A 21,735-nucleotide genomic window follows, 5' to 3' on the forward strand; every position below is an offset into this window, starting at 1 on the left:
TAGTTGGTGCCATTTGGGAAGTGAACTAGTTGATGGAAAGTCTCTCTGTCATTCTGTCTTTCAAAGAAGAATAAAATAAACCTTTTCTCAGCATCGGTGGGAAAGTAGTGGCCTAACTTTTATAAGGACCCATTAAATGGGAAAGTAGTGGCCTAACTTTTATAAGGACCCATTAAAGAACTCAGCTGGGTTTCCCAAAGACCAACCTCCCACCCTTTGTATAAATCCACTCCCTCCCCGAGGTTGTTCTCCCTCTCTTAAAAAGACAGTCACCTCCACACACATCAAAGTCTAGTTTAATTCATGCTGTTCCTCATTACAATGATGTATCAATATTTAACATCTTTCTTTACCACTTTGGTGTCTGGCTTTATCTTTGGTAGGATATGGAGAGAAACTCCACGAATATGCAAATCAGGCAACACTGACATAAAAACTATTCTATTCACTGCATTTCAAGCTAGTTCATTCTCTAACAAACGTGACTTACTGTTGCATCGAGTATTGTTTTTAATTCATAATTTTTAGTTACAAGAACTGATTTTATGACAACTTTTTATGTTAAAAACTTCCAAAATGAAGAAACTTTTCAAAGGCTTTGGAAACAAGGCTAAGGATTCTGTTTTCAGCTACGATACAGAGCTAAATACAGCTGTCCTCTCCCTTCCATTGCACCAAACTCGGGGTATTCCATAAAAGCCCAAGCGGAATTAGCAGACAGGCACGGATACCATTAAGGTGTCTTTTTTATTCTTAGTTCTCACTTCCCAGAGCTCTGTGCTCTGCAAGGGAAACATCTGCTTCAGCGGTAACTTGAAGATGATGCAGTTATTAGGCATTTAGGATGGAACCTTGTTCCAACTTCTTGCCAAAACTATCCTGGATTCACTAACGCAATCCACGTTATGGCCCATTTCCTCTCAGACGCACTTCAATATTAGTGTTAATGACTGACGTGAAGAATACATTTTGCTTTTCAGATTTAAAAGTCCCATTGTCATTTTGAAATTCATTAGGAGGCTAAACCCTAACGTTGTGCTAATTATGGCATCCTTACGTCCCAGGACTTAAACCTGGACTCCTCTCCAAATCTCCCTTTAGGGTGTGGGAAAGGGACCGGCACTGCAGGTACGGAAATCGGTCCCCTTGGGATGCACACTCGGCTGCACCACATGCCTAGCGCGTGCTCTCCGCCAAGTCGCTCCGTCTGGATTTCCTGAGGTGGCTTGGAGGAACTGACAGTACACACACCAGGAGCAGTAGTGTGAAGGGAAGCGGTACAAATCAGAGCGAAAAACACTCGAGACACGATAAAAATTAACCTCAAAGGCTGTGCAAAGCTCACACTCCGTATATAGGAAGTGTCGCAACGCTTCCGTTCACGTGACCCCCTCACTACCTCGCCGAAGACGCAGTGACGTCAGGTCGTCTTAAGACATGCAGACGTCAACAAACGGCGCCGCGTCCCTGGTACCCCGGCTGCGCCGTGGGTCGGTTGCTGCGGTGTTGTGGCCCGCGGCGTCCGCTTCTAACATCGTTTTCGTCCTGGGCTTCTGGTGGAGGTGTCCTTGAGACAGTGACCGTTCGAGGCATGGCTTCATCGCGCCTGGAGATCGGCTCCTGACGCTTCCGCCGCCCGGAGCATGTGGACCCTCGTGGGTTGCAGAGGGTGGCGCGGACGCGTGCTGGTGCCGTGGGTCAGCGGGGCTGCGCGTCGACCCCGGCCCGCGCCGACTCGCAGCGCCGATGCGGAGTCCTGGGTTGCCAGCAGGCTGTACGGTTCTGCAGACGTGGAGGTGCCCGTCCCCTAACTTCCGATTAAAGCGTGGTGGGATTCTGCCTGTGATCTTGCAAGTGTGCAGGGCTTTCTGGGTGTAGATGTGGAGCCAGCTTGCGATTTCGTAAAGGGAAGCGGAGCAGGGAGCTGCGGGCCCCGTTTAGGTGTCTGAAGTGCGCCCAGGCCTCGCCAGTGCGACCTTGGACGAGTCACTTAACCTGGGTGTGCTGATCAGACGTATCAACTGCCAGGCGTTGGTCTAAGCTCTGCACGTATTGTTTAATTCCCCTAAAAGCTTACTGAGGAAGCTGATGGTGTAACCCCCATTTCCCTGAAATTTATTTGGTTTGTGACCTGAGCAGCGTAATGGACCTTTCGGTCCATTCCTCGTTTGTTGAAAGAGATACTAATCAAATATCCAGTGACTTTTTAAGGAGAGGTAACTTTTTAGTCCAATACCTGGTGCGTAAGAAGTGCTGGGCAAGTGTCTTAACGTCTGTCTTATTTATTTTTATATCAGAAAAAAATTGTGTAATTTTGACTGTTTTCTTGTTGGAAAGAATGGAATTTCAGCAGTTCTAAAAACAATCATAACTGTAGTGGTTTGGGCAGAAATGTGATTTACTGCAAGTTATGGATAAGTGGAAAACTAAGACTTTGTGTAATTAATCAACATCAGCTTTTTGTAAAATGCTCGTGGTTTACATTGCAATTCACAGTTATTAAAATGGTGAAGTTCTGTATACCTTTTGATATGAATGGTAACAGGATCTACAGGGCAAACATTAGGGATAGTGCTTTTTTTTTTTTTTTTGCAAAATTTTATTCACATATACGAGCCATGATTGTACTTTTATTTGAATTGTGTTCTATTGTCATTTCATTTTTCTATAAAATATAGATTTGATTGAAAAAATGACGTTTAAAGTCCAAAAAACTGTTGTGTTTTACTTGAATACCAATTTTCAGCAATTTGTGATGCATCTTGGTAAAAAATTATGTGCACTAAAACACAGGAGTTTTGTTGAAAAATATATAAAAGTTTAAAGTGCTAACTGAGCACCTTTAATTTGGGCTGTTATACACTTTTTTCTCTCTCTAGAAGTTACAAAGTAACAAAAGATCTAAATTAAAACTTGGAGGGGGCCAGCCGAGGTATAGTAGGTTAGTCCTTTGCCTGTGGCGCTGCCATCCTATAAAAGCACCGGTTCTAGTCCTGGCTCCCCTTCTTTGCTATGGCCTGGGAAAGCAGCAGAACAAGGCCCAAATCCTTGGACCCCTGCCCTCACATGGGAAACCAGGAAGAAGCTCCTGGCTCCTGGCTCCTGGCTCCTGGCTTCGTATCGGCGCAGCTCCGGCCGATGGAGAGTGAACCAATGGACAGAAGACCTTTCTCTCTGTCTCCCTCTCTCTGTCTGTAACTCTGCCTCTCAAATAAATAAACAAAATCTTTAAAAAAAAAACAAAAACAACTTTGAATCTGTTAGGAGCCTTAAATATGTGATGAGAGTAGAGAATTCTTTTCATTCATTCAGTATTTTTATAGCCCCTTTATCTCAAGAAGTTTTGCTGGACAAAATGTTTTCAATCTATCTAAATGTTGTAGGGATCGAGGTTTTCCATGAATGAAAATAAAGTCAGTTCCTGATGGTCCTGTAAATGATGGAAAGACTAAAGGAGGGATTTTTATGTAGCTGTGTGATCACCCTCAGCTGTGAAATTAGTAATGTGTTCCTTGTAACATGAGCTGTGCTATACATCTTACTGTCAGAAAAATAATCCAAATAACAAATGAAATGGTTCCAAGACTTAAAGAGTATTCTTTGAGTCCATATATTTGTCTCATGTTATTTTACATTACATTCCTAAATGTGTTCTATCCCCTTTATAGGAAAAGTTTGACATGTCTAGATTTCCTGTTGAAAATATTAGAAATTTCAGTATCATTGCACATGTGGATCATGGAAAAAGTACTTTAGCTGACAGGCTCCTGGAACTAACAGGTATTTTCATTTTATATTATATACATACTTGATAGCAGTGAAAAATTGGGGATTGCTTTACCATGCTTTCTTGGATTCTGGCTTTTGTTTTATATGTTGTGTTATTTTGTAAAACGAAGAGAAGTATCATTGTCTTTCTGTTTATAGGGACAATTGATAAAACAAAAAATAATAAGCAGGTTCTTGATAAATTGCAAGTGGAACGAGAAAGAGGAATCACTGTTAAAGCACAGACAGCATCTCTTTTTTATGATTTTGAAGGAAAGCAGTACCTTTTAAATCTCATCGATACACCAGTAAGTTTAATACTACTTTTGCACGTATTGTTAAATTCAACCTGGTGTTAATAGTGCAAACAAACCTTTGTTTAATTTTTGAACTGACCATTAAACATAAAATTTTGCTGTTTTCTGAATATTTTTGTGTTAGTGTAAATTGTTTCACAAGTGCAAGCTAAAAAGGAAACCATGTATTTAATGTTTTATCTGGTAGAGTGAATACACTTATAATGGTCCTCCAATGACAAAAATCACATCTAATATTTACAAATATCAATATTTTTGTTCCTCAGGGCCATGTTGATTTTAATTATGAAGTATCCAGGTCTCTTTCTGCTTGCCAGGGTGTTTTACTGGTGGTTGATGCAAATGAGGTAAGTATTTCTTCATTTTTTTATGATGTGACATGTGCTGTGACATGCTTATTTGTCTGTCTCAAGAGGCTTTCCTTAAGATGTTATATTTTGGAGAAGAATTTTTGTGTTTGAATAAAAATGTTACTTATCTACAATAAATTTATTGTATTTATGTGTTATCCAAAGTCATGTTATGTTTTTGCCATATTAATAATTAATACATTAAAGCATTTTATGGAATTAACTAACTCATCTTTTAATTTTTTTAAAGTAATCAAAGGAATTGTTTGCAAGATTTTTGTTGTGTTGAAGTATAGAGTGTTATCAGTACATCCTACCAAAAAAAGCAAAACAATTTTAGCAGTTCTTAGTCTTCTTAATCTGAAGTTTTCATGTCAGTTTTTTCTTTTCTTTTCTTTTTGGTTTTTTAAAGATTTATTTACTCATTTGAAAGAGTTGCAGAGAGAGAGGAAGAGACAGAGAGAGCAAGAGATCTTCCATCTGCTGGTTCACTACCCTGATGGCTGCAATGGTTGAGACTGAGCCACGAGCTTCTTCTGGGTCTCCCAAGTGGGTGGCAGGGGCCCAAGCCCTTGGGCCATCTTTTGCTGCTTCCCCAGGTCCATTAACAGGGAACTGGATTGAAGTGGAGAAGCTGGGACTCAAACTGGCACCCATATGGCATGCTGGCACTGCATGTGGAGGCTTTATCTGCTATGCCACAATTCTTACCCCTTTGTTTCAGATTTTAGTAATGCAGGAATATAAGTTTTTTGGTTTCCAGATCATTTTAGGTGATTTTAGACATTAATTTGGAAAGTGTGCAGTTTAAAAAAATCTTATCACCAAGTTACTTTGTGGTATGAGCATAATCCATGAAAACATAGGCAACAGATGACCATAGAAAGCTATGATATGCTAAAGTAAGCTTTTGAAATGTCTTGGTTTTTCACAAACCATTAAAAATCCAGAGATAGTGTTGTGCCAGGCCTTTACTGGTCCTATTAGGGAAGCTTACTGTCTCTCTCATAGTAGTGGGCTTTATAATCTGTGTTGCATGACCCTGACTTCAGTATGCTTCCACGTCCTTGTGTCTCTGATACATGATACAGTTTCTGGCAGAGTAGGGCCTCCAAAAATACTTCCAGCACTGAAAAGAATTATCACAGGGAATAAAGCAGAAGAATAGATACTCTAGTTTGTCCTCTATTTCCTTCAAGTCTCCCATCTCAGACTTAGTAGAGTGTCTGCTGGTTTTCCCCTTGGTGTGTTTATTGCTTTACCATCAGTGATCTTCATTTTGATTCCTAAGACACTAGCTGGAACAAAAAGTAGGAAAAGCAGCTATTTGATTTGGCACTTATTTAATTTTATCATTAGAATGGCACAAAACAACACTTTTGATGAAGATGTATGGAATAGTCTTGGATTACTTAGAATGATAATCTGAGTATCTTATATCTTTGTCTTTGCAGGGTATTCAAGCCCAAACTGTGGCAAACTTCTTTCTTGCTTTTGAAGCACAGCTGTCAATAATCCCGGTTATAAATAAGGTAATTAGAATGGCAAAATTATGTGTTTATTGTTACACCTTATACAAATATGTCCAGTATTAATGTTATGTGTACTGTTTTTCATTATGAGGGATCTTTAGCTATTTATTAAGTATATATTACAAATAAATCTATAGCTATTTATTAAATATATAAATATAAACTTTTTGAAAAAGGCATGGAGGGGTCAGGTTAAAGCAGGTAAGCTTTTAGATATCTCCAATTACTGTTAAGATATAGTACGTTTAATTTTGATTATACTAACACATGATGGATTTTCTTTTTTTTTTTTTTAAAGATAGATCTGAAGAGTGCTGATCCTGAAAGAGTTGAAAAACAGATTGAAAAAGTGTTTGATATTCCAAGAAATGAATGTGTTAAGGTAAAATAAAATTTTTGGAAGACTATTAATTATATTTCTAAAAGTATTAGGTCACTGGCTTATGTGAACTCTTTATATTATAGTCCATCATTGTATAATGTTTTTATAGAGTTAAAAGATCTTTACTAGTATTTCATTTGATCTTCACCAGAAACCTATAGATTTCATCACTTGAATAAAAACAGGGTTTAGTTAGCCAGTGTTCCAGGACTAAAAACAGGCCTTCAGAAGCTCATTAAAGTGTTATTTCTAACCATTTTATCACATTGAAAATACAGTCTTTGAAGAGCAGTTTCAAACTAATTCCAAGGTGTTTGGATATACCATTCTTGGAACTTGAAAGTATTTCATAAAATTGCTAGCTATAGTAATTGTAGGAGACAGTAAATTTCTTTAAAAAAGTTGGAAACATTTTAAATCTGAACTTTTATTTGTCTTTCAAATTGTTTATTTACTAAATGGCCATGGCCAAACTGCTGAAATACATAGTCGTGTAATAGTATCATGTTTTCCTCTCATCCAGTTTTGGAAAGAACAACTTTCAGGTGGTGATATTTTTGTTTCTTTAACCTAAACAAGATGATTATATACAACCTAGTAATAAGTGAATATATAATCACTTCTCAGCCTTTTGGCTAAGATCAAGGGACATGAATGTATAATATTTTTAACTTGGATAAATACATAGAATTTACTTTTTATTACAAAGAGGGATCCCATTATAAGAATATCATCTGGAGTTATGGTTTCAGAACAGAGGTGTAAGAAGGCAAGTCATCAACTGAGAATGAACTGGCTAGAGTACAAAATATGTGGGTTGAAAAGGAAGGTGGTGAATAGCCTCCTTACTGAGAGGTATTGTTGCATTTACCAGTTGTCAGGTCCTGGGATTGTGAGGAATTGTTAGCTGTACATTGAGATCTTGTGATGAATATATAAGATATGAACTAGGCCAGTTATGATTTTTCTCTAATAATATTAAGCTGCTCCATATATATGTATAGAAAAGGCATATAACAGGATGCAGTCAAGGTTGAGGTTTTGCCAGCTGTCTATGATAGGGAGAGAGTAGAAAGTAGTTGTGCAGAGTGATTGTAAATAGTGGACCTTAGAGTCACAGAAGGGAAAGGATGGAAAAGGAGTTGGTATTGGGAGACAGGGGTGGTACACTAGGTAACAGAAAGAAAGTAGTACAATCACAGTACTAGAGTTTGAGTTCTCAGTGGTGCTCTTACCACCACCACCTCATGCTAGGATATTAAACAGACAACACCTGGGGACAGTTGTTGTCACACATTAAGGAGAGTGTTGCTGGCACTTTGTGGGTAAATGAGATGTTCTGGTTGTTGTTAAACATCCTTTAATGCACAGGCTAGCCTTTCCAAAGAATTATCTGCCTCAAAATGTTGACAATGCTGAGGTAGAAAAATCCTGTTTGTAGGGTTAGAGATAGTATTCAGTGGAAATAGTCTTTAAAATCAGGAATTCAGACATTCATTTATTACTGATAGTTCAGTCATAATTACAGATGTAGTTTGTCTTTGTTTGCTTTTTTTAGTGTGAGAACAATAAAGTAGTAATAAGCCTTTTATTGCATGCCATCCACATATATTGTATATTCTGTCTATAAAACAACATTTGAGATTTAGGCAGAATATCAATCATTTCCCAGATGAGGACATTGGAGCTTACGGACATAGGTATTGGTCGACTTACACAATACATGCAGAGATGTGATCCTTATTTTTTGAACTTCTGAGTTCATTGCACTTTCAGTACCATAAACAGAAAGAGGTATTTATCAATAGATTGTTGCCTTTATACTTTTCCTTTCCCTGTGTTCTTCAAGTTGATAACTATTAGAATTTACTTCTTTTAGATTATAAATCTTACGTCATCAGGATGAAAAGTATAGTCTCTAATTGCTTTGTTTTTTTTTTCACGTGTATATTTTTAGATTTCTGCTAAACTTGGAACAAATGTTGAAAGTATTCTTCAGGCAGTTATTGAAAGAATACCTCCGTAAGTGTCTTGCTGTATTTATATTATTTATATTTAAGCATTCAAAGGCCATCTATTTGATCTGTTACTAATCTATATGGCAAATAATCTAGCAGTGAGAATAAATATTTTATTTGTTTTTAGTTATTTGTCAAAGGCAAATATAGTACAGTAAAGGAAGCTGCAAGAATGATAGTGAGCTCATCTTGAAGTCAATAAACAGAATTCAGTACATTAGCAGTTAGTGTTTTTGGCTTTGTACTGAACAAATATATTCATAACTAATTTAAAATGCTCACTTTTCTAAAAGTGGAGGTTGAATTAAATCCAAAATATACTGAATTTATTAAATGGTCCTTTTATTTTGATTGATGGGTATCAACCTTTCTAAAAAGTAGAATAAGCTGAGCTTAATATCTAAGTTGGAAAATAGCCATTGTGTTATTTTAATTTAGTATGCTATTAAATTTATACTAAATTTAGTATATTATTTGTATTTAATAGCCCTAAAGTACATCGCAAAAATCCTCTCAGAGCTTTGGTATTTGATTCCACCTTTGACCGGTACAGAGGTGTGATAGCCAATATAGCATTATTTGATGGAGTGGTTTCCAAAGGAGACAAAATTGTGTCTGCACACAATCAAAAGACATATGAAGTTAATGAAGTAGGAGTTTTGAATCCTAATGAGCAGTCAACAAATAAATTGTGAGTAATCTACAATGGTAATTTAAAGTACATTTGTATGTGTTTCCATTTTTGCTGCTTTCTCAACTTGGTGTGCTTAGCATGATCCTAATTTGGTAACTAAAAACAAAAAATACTTGATTATCTAATGCAACTGAAAATCCTTTTTCAAAAGGAATCTCTTATGTGAAGAATGGAAATTTCTGTGGCTAAAATATATATAATAGGTATTTACCCTTCATGACTAGTTATAATTTTATGAACCAGCACAGATTGGGTCCTATATTGATGTATTTGATAAGACAATGAAAGAGTTTCCTCAACACTTTTATAACAGCTATTTTTGTTACTTGGTAGGTACTGATTAGATGATGTTGGGCATGTGGTTTGAGCTTTCTAAGTCCTGTTCCTCATCTATAAAAATTAAGGTATTGAACTAGATGACTATATTAACCACATTTGAGGGTGTAGTATATGTCTTAAAAGCAGCATTATGTTAACCTATTTTATTTGAGTCAAATTATTTTAATTTTACTTAACTATTGCTAAAGTTTGTTTATATTCTGCCATGTGTTATGAATATCACCACATATTTAAGGTTCGTGTACCTCATTCTAATAGTAAATTAGTTTGTTCTGTGTAAGGAAATTTTTTTGAAACAAAGCCAAAGCTGAAATCTTGGAATTTCCTCTTTTCCAACAAGTTGAATACCAGTAGGTACCAAGTTTGTTGAGAGTTCACATTTTTCTGCTTGATGACATGCTTACCTTTTTCTTCATTAATGTATGTACCATAATTGATGAGTAAAACAGACCTATGAATGGTGTGCTGTGCTGTGCTTATCAGTTTTACACTAGAAGATGTTTAATTTGCCAAAGTGAGCAGAATCAATAAGAAGGCCTTATGCTTATGGTGTAGAATTTTTTGGGTAATGGATTATAAGATGTGTGTTCTTTTATGGATAAGCCTTAGAGTTTGAGAACCCATGTGTAGCACTTACTTTTAGTCTGATGAGGTTTTGCTTCTAAAGTGTGATAGTTTCATGGAAAGGTAGTAATTATGAATTTGTACATGAAACATTAAAGCAGTAAATATTTGCATATAATAATTTTATTTAGATATGCAGGACAGGTGGGCTATCTGATTGCTGGGATGAAAAATATCACTGAAGCGCAAGTAGGAGATACATTATATTTACATAGACAACCAGTGGAGCCCTTGCCTGGGTTTAAATCAGCGAAACCAATGGTATTTGCAGGTGAGGAGCTCACAAATTCAAAGGTTGAGGGTGAAAATACTTTTAAATTAAAAGTCTGTCCCAATAATGAAACCAAAATTATTGGATGATAAATACACCTTCGTCTTTTTACTTTAATTGCCAATGCCACTGTACTGTTTGATTTAGTTGTTTTTTGTATGTGCTATGTATATCATATAGCAGTTTATAATTTCATATGAGAGATCATGTAACAGCCCTTAAGAAATAAGCTCTTTTTTTTTTAAGATTTACTTTTTATTCACTTGAAAGGGAGAGTTAGAAAGAGGGAGAGAAGACAGCGCAAGAGAGATCTTCCATCTGCTGGTTTACTCCCCAGTTGGCCACAGTGGCCATGCCAGGCTGAAGTCTGAAGCCCGGAGCTTCTTCCAGATCTCCTATATGGGTGGAGGGGGCCACGCACTTGGACCATCCTCCTCTGCTTTCTCAGGTGCATTAGCGGGGACCTGAATCAAAAGTGGAGCAGCTGGGTTTCAAACGGTACCCATATGAGATGCTGGAGTCATAGGGGGTGGCTTAACCCACTGCCACAACACTAGCCCCAAGAAATAAGCTGTTAAGATTGTTTCTTAAAAAACAGTCTCTGGGGCCAGCGCTGTCGCACAGAAGGTAAAGCCACCACTTGCAGTGCTGGCGTCCCATATTGGCACCGGTTTGAGTCCTGGCTGCCCCACTTCTGATCCAGCTCTCTGCTATGGCCTAGGAAAGCAATAGAAGATGGCCCAAGTCCTTGGGCCCCTGCACCTGCATGTGAGATCTGGAAGAAGTTCCTGGCTCCTGGCTTCAGATTGGCACAGCTCCAGCCATTATGGCCAGTTGGGGAGCGAACAGCGAATGGAAGACCCCTCTCTCTCTCTCTGCCTTTCTTTTCTCTGTGTAACTCTTTCAAATAAATAAATAAATATTTTAAAAAAGTCTCTGAAATATAGGTGAGCACAGTAATAAGAATTTCCTTCTTTCTCTAGGGAATTAGTCCATTATTATATTTGAAACATTTTCCTATTAGAATGTCTTTATTTACTCATTATCCTTAGACTTTGAGTACCTTCCTTGTAACTGAACTTTAATATTGTATTATAGATAGTTACAAAAAGAAGACCTAACTGAAGTTCACCAGGTTACTCTGTGCTGGATGGATATCAAGCCCTTGGTTTTCTCCCTGCAAGACAGTTTCATTGGGAATTAAGAATTTTGTTTACCACCATTTGCCAAAGTCAGTTATTTGAATTTAGAAGGACATGAGAAGTTCAGAGATAACAGATGAAAGAGAATCTGATGGATCAGTAGTAACTTATTTTATTCATTTACCTTTGAAGATTTATTTTATTTATTTGAAAGCCAGAGTTACAGAGAGAAAGAGCTACAGATGAAGAGATCTTCCATCCATTGATTCACTTCCCAAATGGCTGTAATAGCCGGGGAAGGGATATGCTGAAGCCAGAAGGTTCATCCAGGTCTCCCACATCGGTGCAGGGGCCCAAGGTGTTGGGCCATCTTCCTTTGCTTTTCCAGGTGCATCAGCAGAAAGGTGGATCAGAAGTTGAGCATCTGGGACTTGAACCTACTCCTATATGAGATGCTGGCCTTGCAGGCATCCATTATGCAACAGTGCTGGCCCCAAGTAATTCAATTTTATGTCAGTGAATTGCAATAAGTAAAATTTATTTTGGTTTTAATATATAGTCCACCCTAAAGAATTAAGAGTTAACTATAGTTTTCATTTCTGTTCCTGTTTTTTTATCTACTATGGTTTCATCTTTGATTGTAAAGTACTTGTGCTTTTGTTTCTTGAAATAAATACAATATAATTTCTTAATAGGCCTGGTTCCCTCGGTTGTTCTTGTTTATCTCTCCCCTGTATTTTTGTAAAAGCATAGGAACTTTAATTAGAACATGAATCCAGTTGTATATTTGTTAAGGCTAATGGTTTGCATGATAATGGAAAATTTATTTAACATAATATTCATATTGTTTAGGCAAGCCCGTATTTTAGTCAACAAAATATAGGCAAGTAATTCAAAAGCTAGATGATTAATTTTGAACTTGGCAGTACTACGTTTTAGGTTTTTTCTGGAGGCAGCTTATCACATGTGATAATTAGAAATCATTGTGTTTGTAGGAATGTATCCTGTAGACCAATCTGAATATAATAACCTGAAGAGTGCAGTAGAAAAATTGACTTTGAATGACTCTAGTGTAACAGTTCATCGAGACAGTAGTCTTGCCCTGGGTGCGGGCTGGAGGTAAGATTCATTCATACTGTATAGTAACATTTTTATTGAAAAATAAAGTTTAAATGGTGAATTGCTCATGCATGTTTCTGTTACACATTCATATTACTGTAAAGTGAACTGAAGCACTTTATATTTGCCTTTTGCACTGTGGAATCACATTTTGTTTTCTAGTGTTTGGAAATAGATTTTCCATGGAAGATTTGAATCCAATTTAATAAAATTATGCTAGCATTTAATTAGGAAAATTTCCTCAGTGACTCTTGGTTTCACCACTCCCTCACAAAGTAACAATGTTTACCAAAGGAAATAGAGTCCCTGGGACTTAATCATTCTAGTGTTTGACTTTCTCTTCCAGGTTGGGCTTTCTTGGACTTTTACATATGGAAGTTTTCAACCAGCGACTAGAACAAGAATATAATGCTTCCGTTATTATGACAACCCCTACTGTTCCATATAAAGCTGTTCTTTCTTCAGCAAAATTGATAAAGGTATAATAATATTCAGTACTTTTTTACATCAGCATAAAATTCATAAAGGTACTATAATATTTAGTATTGTTTTACATCAGCATAAAAGGGAAAACTAAATAAATGTGTATGTATGGACTGTAGGGGAAACTTAGAATCACGGCAGCTGCCTACCTATGGAAGCTGATTATTGACTAATACTAATAAATGTTGAATTACTTTATGGCTAATGATGGAGAACCTATTTTAAAACTCATTTGTGAAAAATTTTTCTTAACCTGATGTAATTGCCACATTTCAGTACTATATTACTGGTAGTAAGAAGTTGAATTAGTGAAGAAAATATTGTTTTCTAAATCCAGCACAAAGATGAAAAGTTTAACTTTGCTCATCATTAATTTATCTTATAAAAAGTGAAGTATTTATTTCTGTGGCTGTAGGGAATTTTAGATTTCAAGTTAATGATAGAAACCATATTGCATGCCATCTAACTGGCAGTCTGTTTGCTTTAAACACTATTAACTCTGGCATTTTAAAATATTTTCCAGGAAGATTAAGCTACTAAACTAATCATAGTGCTTTAAAAGGGTCAGGTTAAATTGTGTAATTATGTCATACTTATCTAAATGGCCCAAGAAATGTGTTTAGTAAATGTTAATAAGCAGGATATATTATCCAGTAATGTTTGCTACTAATATTAAATGCTTACAGTGAGATTTTTAAAAATATAAACTGTGGAGATTCTTTTATGTTTTTATTCCAATGAATTAAATAACAATATATTCCACAATATACTGCACATTAACAGCAAATTTCAAAAAAACCATAAAGTTTCTTTTTAACTAGTGTTTCTCTACTTTTCAGGAATATAGAGAAAAAGAGATAACAATCATCAACCCTGCACAATTCCCTGACAAATCAAAAGTCACAGAATATTTGGAGCCAGTTGTTTTGGGTACTATCATCACACCAGATGAATACACTAGAGAAATAATGATGCTTTGCCAGGTAGAAATATAATGCAATTTAATATAATAGTAGTTTTATTCCTTTGAAACAGTGGTTCCCATCTCAGGTTTTGCTCTGCTAACCACAGTGAATTTTATGAGCTTTTTCTGTAAATCTTTTTAGGTCAATTATAGGAGTACTTCACAAATTTGTGAAAAGTGGGATTAAAAGGTGTTTATTTTCATGCAAAAATTTCAAAATCTTTGCATATTTTTTTAACAATATGCATTTTCATGAAGTTTTTGAAGACCCCTTGTCTGCATAGATTTCAAAATTTTTTGCACCAAAAATAAACTTTTAATTCCATTTCCCATAAACTTTTTGAACTACCTTCATAGATATCTGTGCTTTTTAAGTTAATTTGTCTTATTTAAAGATTTATATATTTCTTTGAAAGAGTGACAGGGAGAGACAGAGACAGAGGGGGAGACAGAGAATCTTCTATCTGCTGAATCACTCCCCAGATGGCTGCAACAGCCAAGGCTGGGCCAGGCCAAAGCAAGGAGACAAGAATTAGATCCATGTCTCCCACACAGGTGGTAGCATGTTATCAAAGAGCTGGATTGGAAACAGAGTAGGCATGATTTTAATCAACAGTGTCACAGCACTGGCACTAAACTATATTTATTTTAAAAAAAGATATAATCAGTAGTTTTGGTCATCTGCTAATCTAATAAATTGATATAGCCTAAAGGAAAATTTATGCTTATTTACCTGAAGTAGGAAAAGGAACTGGTTTTTTTGTTTGTTTGGTTTTGGGTTTTGTTTGTTTTTAGCCCTTTTGAGTGCTTGAATATAGTTCTAAAGATAGTTATAATATTTGGGAATCTTAAGTTGTGAGGTAGTTGCTACTTTTCTTTAGTTCTTGCCACATTTCAGTAAATGATTTAATCTACAATGGCTTCTTACCATATTTCTCAAAAAATGCCTATTTGAAATACTCTGGGCCGGCGCTGCAGCTCACTAGGCTAATCCTCCGCCTTGCGGCGCCAGCACACTGGGTTCTAGTCCCGGTCGGGGTGCCGGATTCTGTCCCGGTTGCCCCTCTTCCAGGCCAGCTCTCTGCTGTGGCCAGGGAGTGCAGTGGAGGATGGCCCAAGTGCTTGGGCCCTGCACCCCATGGGAGACCAGAAGTACCTGGCTCCTGCCATCGGATCAGTGCGGTGCACTGGCCACAGCGCGCCAGCCGCGGTGGCCATTGGAGGGTGAACCAACGGCAAAGGAAGACCTTTCTCTCTCTGTCTCTCTCTCTCACTGTCCACTCTGCCTGTCAAAAAAAAAAAAAAAAAAAAAAAAAAGAAATACTCTGACACATACTGGGAAGTATGTCAAATGATGACTAGCGAACTTCAGTTTTATTTCTTTTATTACAAACTTTATTTTGTTAATTTATTAATTTTTTTGGTCAGTTTCTCTGAACCTAATTTCTTTAGAAAAGTTTGAAAAAATTCTTTGAACTTGAACTTTATCTGTAGTTATATTTGACTTACTTTTAGATAAAATACTATAAATCAAAAAAGATAAAACATAACTACAGATTAAAGCTTTGATGGCAAGCATAATGTAATTGAAATACAAAATGGTTCTTGCTGTAGTATAGCTATTGCTCAAGTTTACTTTGTGTACTCCTTTAGGATTTATTACTTGGTAATATACATCTGTATAAATTACTTTGTAAATCAATATTTGAGTTGGTTATCTTTAAATACATTTTCCTTTTCTGTTTTTAGGCTCGAAGAGCGGTTCAGAAGAATATGGTATTTATTGATCAAAATAGAGTTATGCTTAAATATCTCTTTCCTTTGAATGAAATTGTGGTTGATTTTTATGACTCTTTGAAGTCTCTGTCTTCTGGATATGCTAGGTAAGAAATTACATCAAGTATCAAGAAGGTACTATTCTCTTATTTAGTAATCTCAACCCTTTTGAAAGTAGTTGAGAATAACACTCTAAAGGCCTGGAACAACCTTATACTAGTAGTTTGCTTATAGGAGAAAAACATTGCTTCAGTTCATTATCAAATTATTATTTGCCTTTATTGAAAAACATGTAGTGTCCTTTTCATGAAAAGAGCTATATTCCTTCTTTCTGTCTGTAGGATCAAGAATTATACATAGAGCTAGGTGTTTAACCTAGCAGTTAAGAGATCCACATTTTATAACTAGGTGCAAGTCTGGGTGCAAGTCCTGGCTGTGCTCTGGGTTACAGTTTTTGACAGTGCATAACCTGGGAAGTAGCAGGTAGTGCTCAAGTAGTTAGGTCCCTGCCACTCACATGTGGAAGACCCAAATCTGGATTCAGTTTGGCTCAGCCCTCTGTGTGTAGGTATTTGACAAGTAGACCAGGGGATAGCTCTGTTTTTCTGCCTTTCAAATAAATAGTTTTCAAGAAAAGTTACATATAATTTTACATAACAGCAACTGTGACCTCAGTGGTAGTTTTATAATATGTTTGTATTATATGATCTCAGGAGCATCTATTTACACTTAAACAACAGAATTACATATTCAATCTGTAAAAAGTGCTAAGTGTGTTCCTGTACTCGTGAACTCTTTAATAACTTGGGTCTTCCTAGCAGTAAGTGGCCCATGTCATGAAAACCATTGTCTATATCAAAGGGGTACATGGAGAACAGCTAGATAAAAAGAAGAGTTTATATTAAACAGTAAATAAGGAACTCAGTGCATGGCCTTATGGGATGCCCTCAGTATTCCAAAGTCTTGTATTCCAGGATGTTGTATAGTGGAGTGGCAAAAAAATGTGAAATAAACTGGAGAATTAGAGGGAGACATGAACATTCACATCTGTCAAACACACACAGTGGCATACAGATTAAAAATAACATTCAAAGAAAAATTCTAGTGCTTAAGGAGCATACTATAGTGACCCAGAAGTTTAATTTTATGAAATGTACTTTTTGGTGAAGAAAGTTAGCACATAATAACTCTTCATACAAAAGAATCTTGGTTTATCTGTCTGAATTGAGAATTCCTTTCTCAGAACTTGTTACCCAATAACTTTCTTTCCTTTCATACAAGACATTGAGTTGAAACTAAGTGCTTCTATGTGCCAGGCTAGGCTGTTTTAATATTTAGCTTACTAGCTATTGGCTCAGAGTGCTTTACATATATTATTATTATTATTATTTTGACAGGCAGAGTGGACAGTGAGAGAGAGAGAGACAGAGAGAAAGGTCTTCCTTTTGCCATTGGTTCACCCTCCAATGGCCGCCGCGGCTGGCGCACTGTGCTGATCCGATGGCAGGAGCCAGGTACTTCTCCTGGTCTCCCGTGGGGTGCAGGGCCCAAGGACTTGGGCCATCCTCCACTGCACTCCCTGGCCACAGCAGAGAGCTGGCCTGGAAGGGGCAACCGGGACAGAATCCGGCGCCCCGACCGGGACTAGAACCCGGTGTGCTGGCGCCGCAAGGCGGAGGATTAGCCTAGTGAGCCGCGGCACCGACCGCTTTACATATATTATTTACTTGTCATAGAAGTCCTGTGAAGGTTCAAACCGAAAAACAATACAGGTTATTCAGGTCTCACTAGTGGTGGCTGTCTATCAGTGATATAGCATTTATTTAAACATAGAAACTAAATAGAAACCCAACTTGTAAATCTGAGAATGCCCCAGTTAACACAGGACATCATCTGCAGCCCACCTGTGCTGGCAACATAGTGAAAGAGGGGCCCTTTGTCTTCAGTAATCCCTTTGCCTAGTCTCACCACTTTCTTTCCCTTCCCCCTTTAGATGCATTACCATTGCTTTTGCCCTTAATTTGATTAATCTAATAATGTAATAGGTTAAGGAAGTTAATTCCTTGTTGTGGATGTTTAGATCCATTCACATGAAACTGTGTCTGTCGTATTTTGATGAACACTTAGATCGTTTTTGGTGAGTGGTTTTGAAAGGAGTAGAAAGAAAACGTTTTGTAAAGCAAAAATGTAATCATCTGGGAAGTCTAATGTTTATTACATAGACTTTTTTTTCCCCATTGTTAGTTTCGATTATGAAGATGCTGGCTACCAGGCTGCAGAACTTGTCAAAATGGATATTCTATTGAATGGAAATATTGTGGAGGAGCTAGTAACGATTGTACACAAGTAAGCTGAATGCATGCTAATCATGGACTTTGAAACTAATCACTTTGATAGTCTCTCTGTAATTATGGGTTGTCCAATTTTATTTGAGTAGTTAGATTTTTAAAAATATATTTCATTCTACTAGTTTTTCTTTCTATTTCCTTCCCCACCCACACTTCTCTTTTCAGGGAGGATAGAATTATGGTATTCAGAAGGAACAGTGTCATGTAAAAAAAAGTGTTGCTCTTACCAGATAAAATAAGTATTCTAAGCTTTAAAATAACAGATTTAGGATTGAGAACAAAAATAATTTTTATGTTCATAAAAACTGATAACATCCACATATTCAAGAACTGGCAGGTTGTTAAGAAAAATTATGGGGCACCAATTATTATATTAAGTCATTAAAACTAGATTATGGACTAGTGACAAGAATATTTAAATATGAAGGTAAACTATCTGCATATTGATTTAACTAAAGAAAATTGTGAATGCAGAAAAATGACTAAAAAGATATACTTTTAAAAATTTTAAAATGTGTATTAACTGGTTTTAAATGGGTGCGGGCATGAAGAGTGGTTTTTATTTTCTTAATATATCTTTCTAAATTTTCTGTTATATAGAATATAATTTTTAGAATAGAAAAGCATTCATGATTCAGAGTATAAAATGTAAGTTCCATTTAAACCTCCTTAATAAGTCACTTTTACATTGATTATGTATGTGCATTAGAACATGAGAATTATTTTTCTGTCTCAGAGACAAAGCACACTCTGTTGGGAAAGCCATATGTGAACGTCTAAAGGATTCTCTTCCTAGGCAGCTGTTTGAAATAGCAGTTCAAGCTGCAATTGGAAGTAAAATCATTGCAAGAGAAACGTGAGTGGAAATTCATTTTTGTTCCTGGGCAAGTTTGAGAAATGATATACCTAGAATACTAGAGTACCAAAAGATTTAACTTAATATCAGCGTAAGCTTTTAATTTAACTTGTAGAAACAGTATGATAGAGCTGTCAATTCCATTGATTTAAGTAATGACAGTATTATATAATACCCCTAGGTGATGCTCATTATAGTTAATATAATGTATTTGAGTTGGAAGCAAAGCTTTTATTTCCCATTTTATCAAATGACTGAATTGAATTTCCTGAGTAAGGTATCTGTGTGGTTTTATCCCTTCAATTAGATAATAGCTAACAGAAACTGAAATGAAATGGTTTTATCTCCCAAAAGACAAAATTAAGATTTTTTTTTTTACCTGAAGTATTTGATATCACTTCCCCAGAGAAGGAGGCCTTCAATCAAACAGGAATGCTTATACCAATAGGCTTTGCATTCTAGCTTAGGGACCTCATAAAGATTCCAGTATACCTGGAAGGAAGACAGGCTAATTACTGTTACTATGTGAAATGTATAAATCAGAACACTAAATAAGGTGCTCTACTGTTAATAACAGCAAATGCAAGAAATATATTGCAGTGCTTATTTCCTTCATGATATTAAGGCATCTGGGAACTCAGTTATGAAAAGTTAGAAATTGCTATTAAATTCTGGCTTATTCAGTAGTGGTAAGATATGACCGGCATTTTTTATACAGATGAGATAAATCTAGGGCCATTAGTGGCAATAAATTTCATTTCTTAACACTTTGGTTATTTTGTATTTCATTAACACCCAGAGGTTAGGCAGAGTGTGCTGAAAACCAGAGAATATTCTAGAAAGTGCAATTTAAAACTTACCAAACAATTAAGTGTGATAAGGTAGAGAATACGTTTAGGGGAAACATTTTTTTATATTAAAAAAAATTAAAACAGAGCTATTTTCAGAATTAGAAAAATTTAGAAATTAATTCAGATTTAGAGAGTGATTGGTTTCTAAGTGTTGAGATGGATATATTAAAATTAATTTACCCTGCAATTGATCTCATGAAAATCTAAGTCTCACAATATATTCTTTATCTATATTTTAGCCATTCTTCCCAAATTTGGTACTGAGTAATTAGATAATCATTTTTAATGTTTTTGAAGTAGTGGTAGTAGTTTTATTTTTAGGTTGAGCCTGAAAGAGGCTTATATAATTCTTATACTCAAGGTCACAACATACTCATTTTTGGCCTAATCAAGCCTTACTACTGCAAGTGTTGACTTTTTTCTTAACAAATATGTGCTGATAATATGTTGAATTGTTTTTTTATGCTAATCTAAGTACATAGAATAAATACAACATTTGAGCTATCTTAATTATTTGCTTACAGCAATTTTATATCAGTGAAGATACTGTAATTAAAATTCTTTAGTAAAAGGGAGATTCTTTTTGGACATACAGCACTTTTAAACAGCATAATGAAATTATTTACTTAAACAGAATTTCCTCTGTTACAGTGTGAAAGCCTATAGAAAAAACGTTTTGGCGAAATGTGTATGTATCAAGTTCTGTGTATTCTACCTTTTAGTATGTCTATTTTATGTGTAAAGATGTGTGTATTGGTTTATTTGAGAGGTAGAGTTAGAGACAGGGAGAGAGAGAGAAAGGTCTTCCATCCGCTGGTTCATTCCCTAGATGATCAAAACAGCTGGAGCTGAGCCGACCTGAAGTCAAGACCAGGAGCTTCTGGTGTCCCATGTGGGTGCAGGGGCCCAAACAGCTAGGCCATCTTTCACTGCTTTCCCAGGCCAAAGCAGAGAGCTGGATCAGAAGAGGAGCAGCTAGGATACGAACCGGTACCCTTATGGGATTCTGGCACTGCAGGCGGAGGCTTATCCCACTACGTCACATCGCCAGTGCAGTCTTAAATATTTTTATACTAGTTACTTCTATGATCTGGGTAACATGTTTTGTTAACATAATACATAAAGATTTTGAAAGATAAAAGGCTATGTCTTCTGTTTTGAAGAATATGTGAAATCTACTTCCTATGTTGCTTTGCCAAAGTTTGCTGCTTCAATTATGAAGTTATTCTTGACTCTGTTATTATGAGAATTGATAAATTTTTTCTAAATACTTAATGTGTGTAATTTGTGCCTCTGTGATTAAGAGTTTTCTCCATGAAAATGTAGCTTTATATCCAAAATTAAACCTTGACTCAATGAGATTGGCAGTTCTTAACTGGATATGCATTTTGTAATACTATATTTCTTTGCAGATCTTCATTTCCACTCCCTAAAAAAATTACAGCCATTACCATTGAGAAAGTAGTGTAATTAGGATTAACAAGGAAAATTAGATAGTAACTTGGTAGATGCTATCTCATGTAGGTGGTTAGGATTGTGTAATTGTGTATTTTTGGAGTGATTTAGACTTTAATTTTTAAAAATATTTTTCAGTATGGTGGTGATATTACCCGAAAAATGAAACTTTTGAGGAGACAAGCAGAAGGAAAGAAGAAACTGAGGAAAATTGGCAACATTGAAGTTCCAAAAGATGCTTTTATAAAAGTTCTGAAAACACAACCTGATAAGTAATTGGTGGAAAAAAATAAAAGAATTTTCATAAATTAAAAACTTTACTTTTTATTGTAACTTATTTTGACAATAATAATGAAAACTGTAAAACTTTCTTGTTACTTTCAGAGTTCCCAGATTTAAATAACTTTAGTGCATTTCTTTGAAAGGGAATGGTGAGTGGATAAGAG

General features: G+C 36.0%; 1 protein-coding gene across 3 annotated transcripts; it reads left to right on the forward strand.

Moving 5' to 3' along the window:
• Positions 1–1,416: 1,416 nt before the first annotated feature.
• Positions 1,417–21,604, forward strand: GUF1 (GTP binding elongation factor GUF1). Of its 3 annotated transcripts, XM_002709411.6 has the most exons (17): positions 1,417–1,796; positions 3,669–3,780; positions 3,928–4,076; positions 4,352–4,432; positions 5,890–5,967; positions 6,266–6,349; positions 8,307–8,371; positions 8,855–9,058; positions 10,156–10,295; positions 12,433–12,556; positions 12,903–13,035; positions 13,879–14,022; positions 15,753–15,886; positions 18,024–18,125; positions 18,864–18,983; positions 20,486–20,522; positions 21,428–21,604. In XM_002709411.6, exons 1-17 carry the CDS (start codon positions 1,644–1,646, stop codon positions 21,563–21,565), a joined length of 1,998 nt encoding a protein of 665 aa, XP_002709457.3. In that variant the 5' UTR covers positions 1,417–1,643; the 3' UTR covers positions 21,566–21,604. The 3 variants fall into 3 exon arrangements, with proteins under 3 accessions (XP_002709457.3, XP_089183294.1, XP_051698449.3); XM_051842489.3 differs by lacking the exons at positions 1,417–1,796; positions 3,669–3,780; positions 3,928–4,076; ... (3 more) ...; positions 8,307–8,371; positions 8,855–9,058 and adding an exon at positions 9,416–9,465; XM_089327168.1 differs by lacking the exons at positions 10,156–10,295; positions 12,433–12,556; positions 12,903–13,035; ... (4 more) ...; positions 20,486–20,522; positions 21,428–21,604 and adding an exon at positions 11,826–12,131.
• Positions 21,605–21,735: the final 131 nt, after the last annotated feature.

This window comes from Oryctolagus cuniculus, chromosome 2, assembly GCF_051225735.1.
Source record: "Oryctolagus cuniculus isolate XC-2025 breed Fujian yellow rabbit chromosome 2, ASM5122573v1, whole genome shotgun sequence".
Lineage (NCBI taxonomy): Eukaryota > Metazoa > Chordata > Mammalia > Lagomorpha > Leporidae > Oryctolagus > Oryctolagus cuniculus.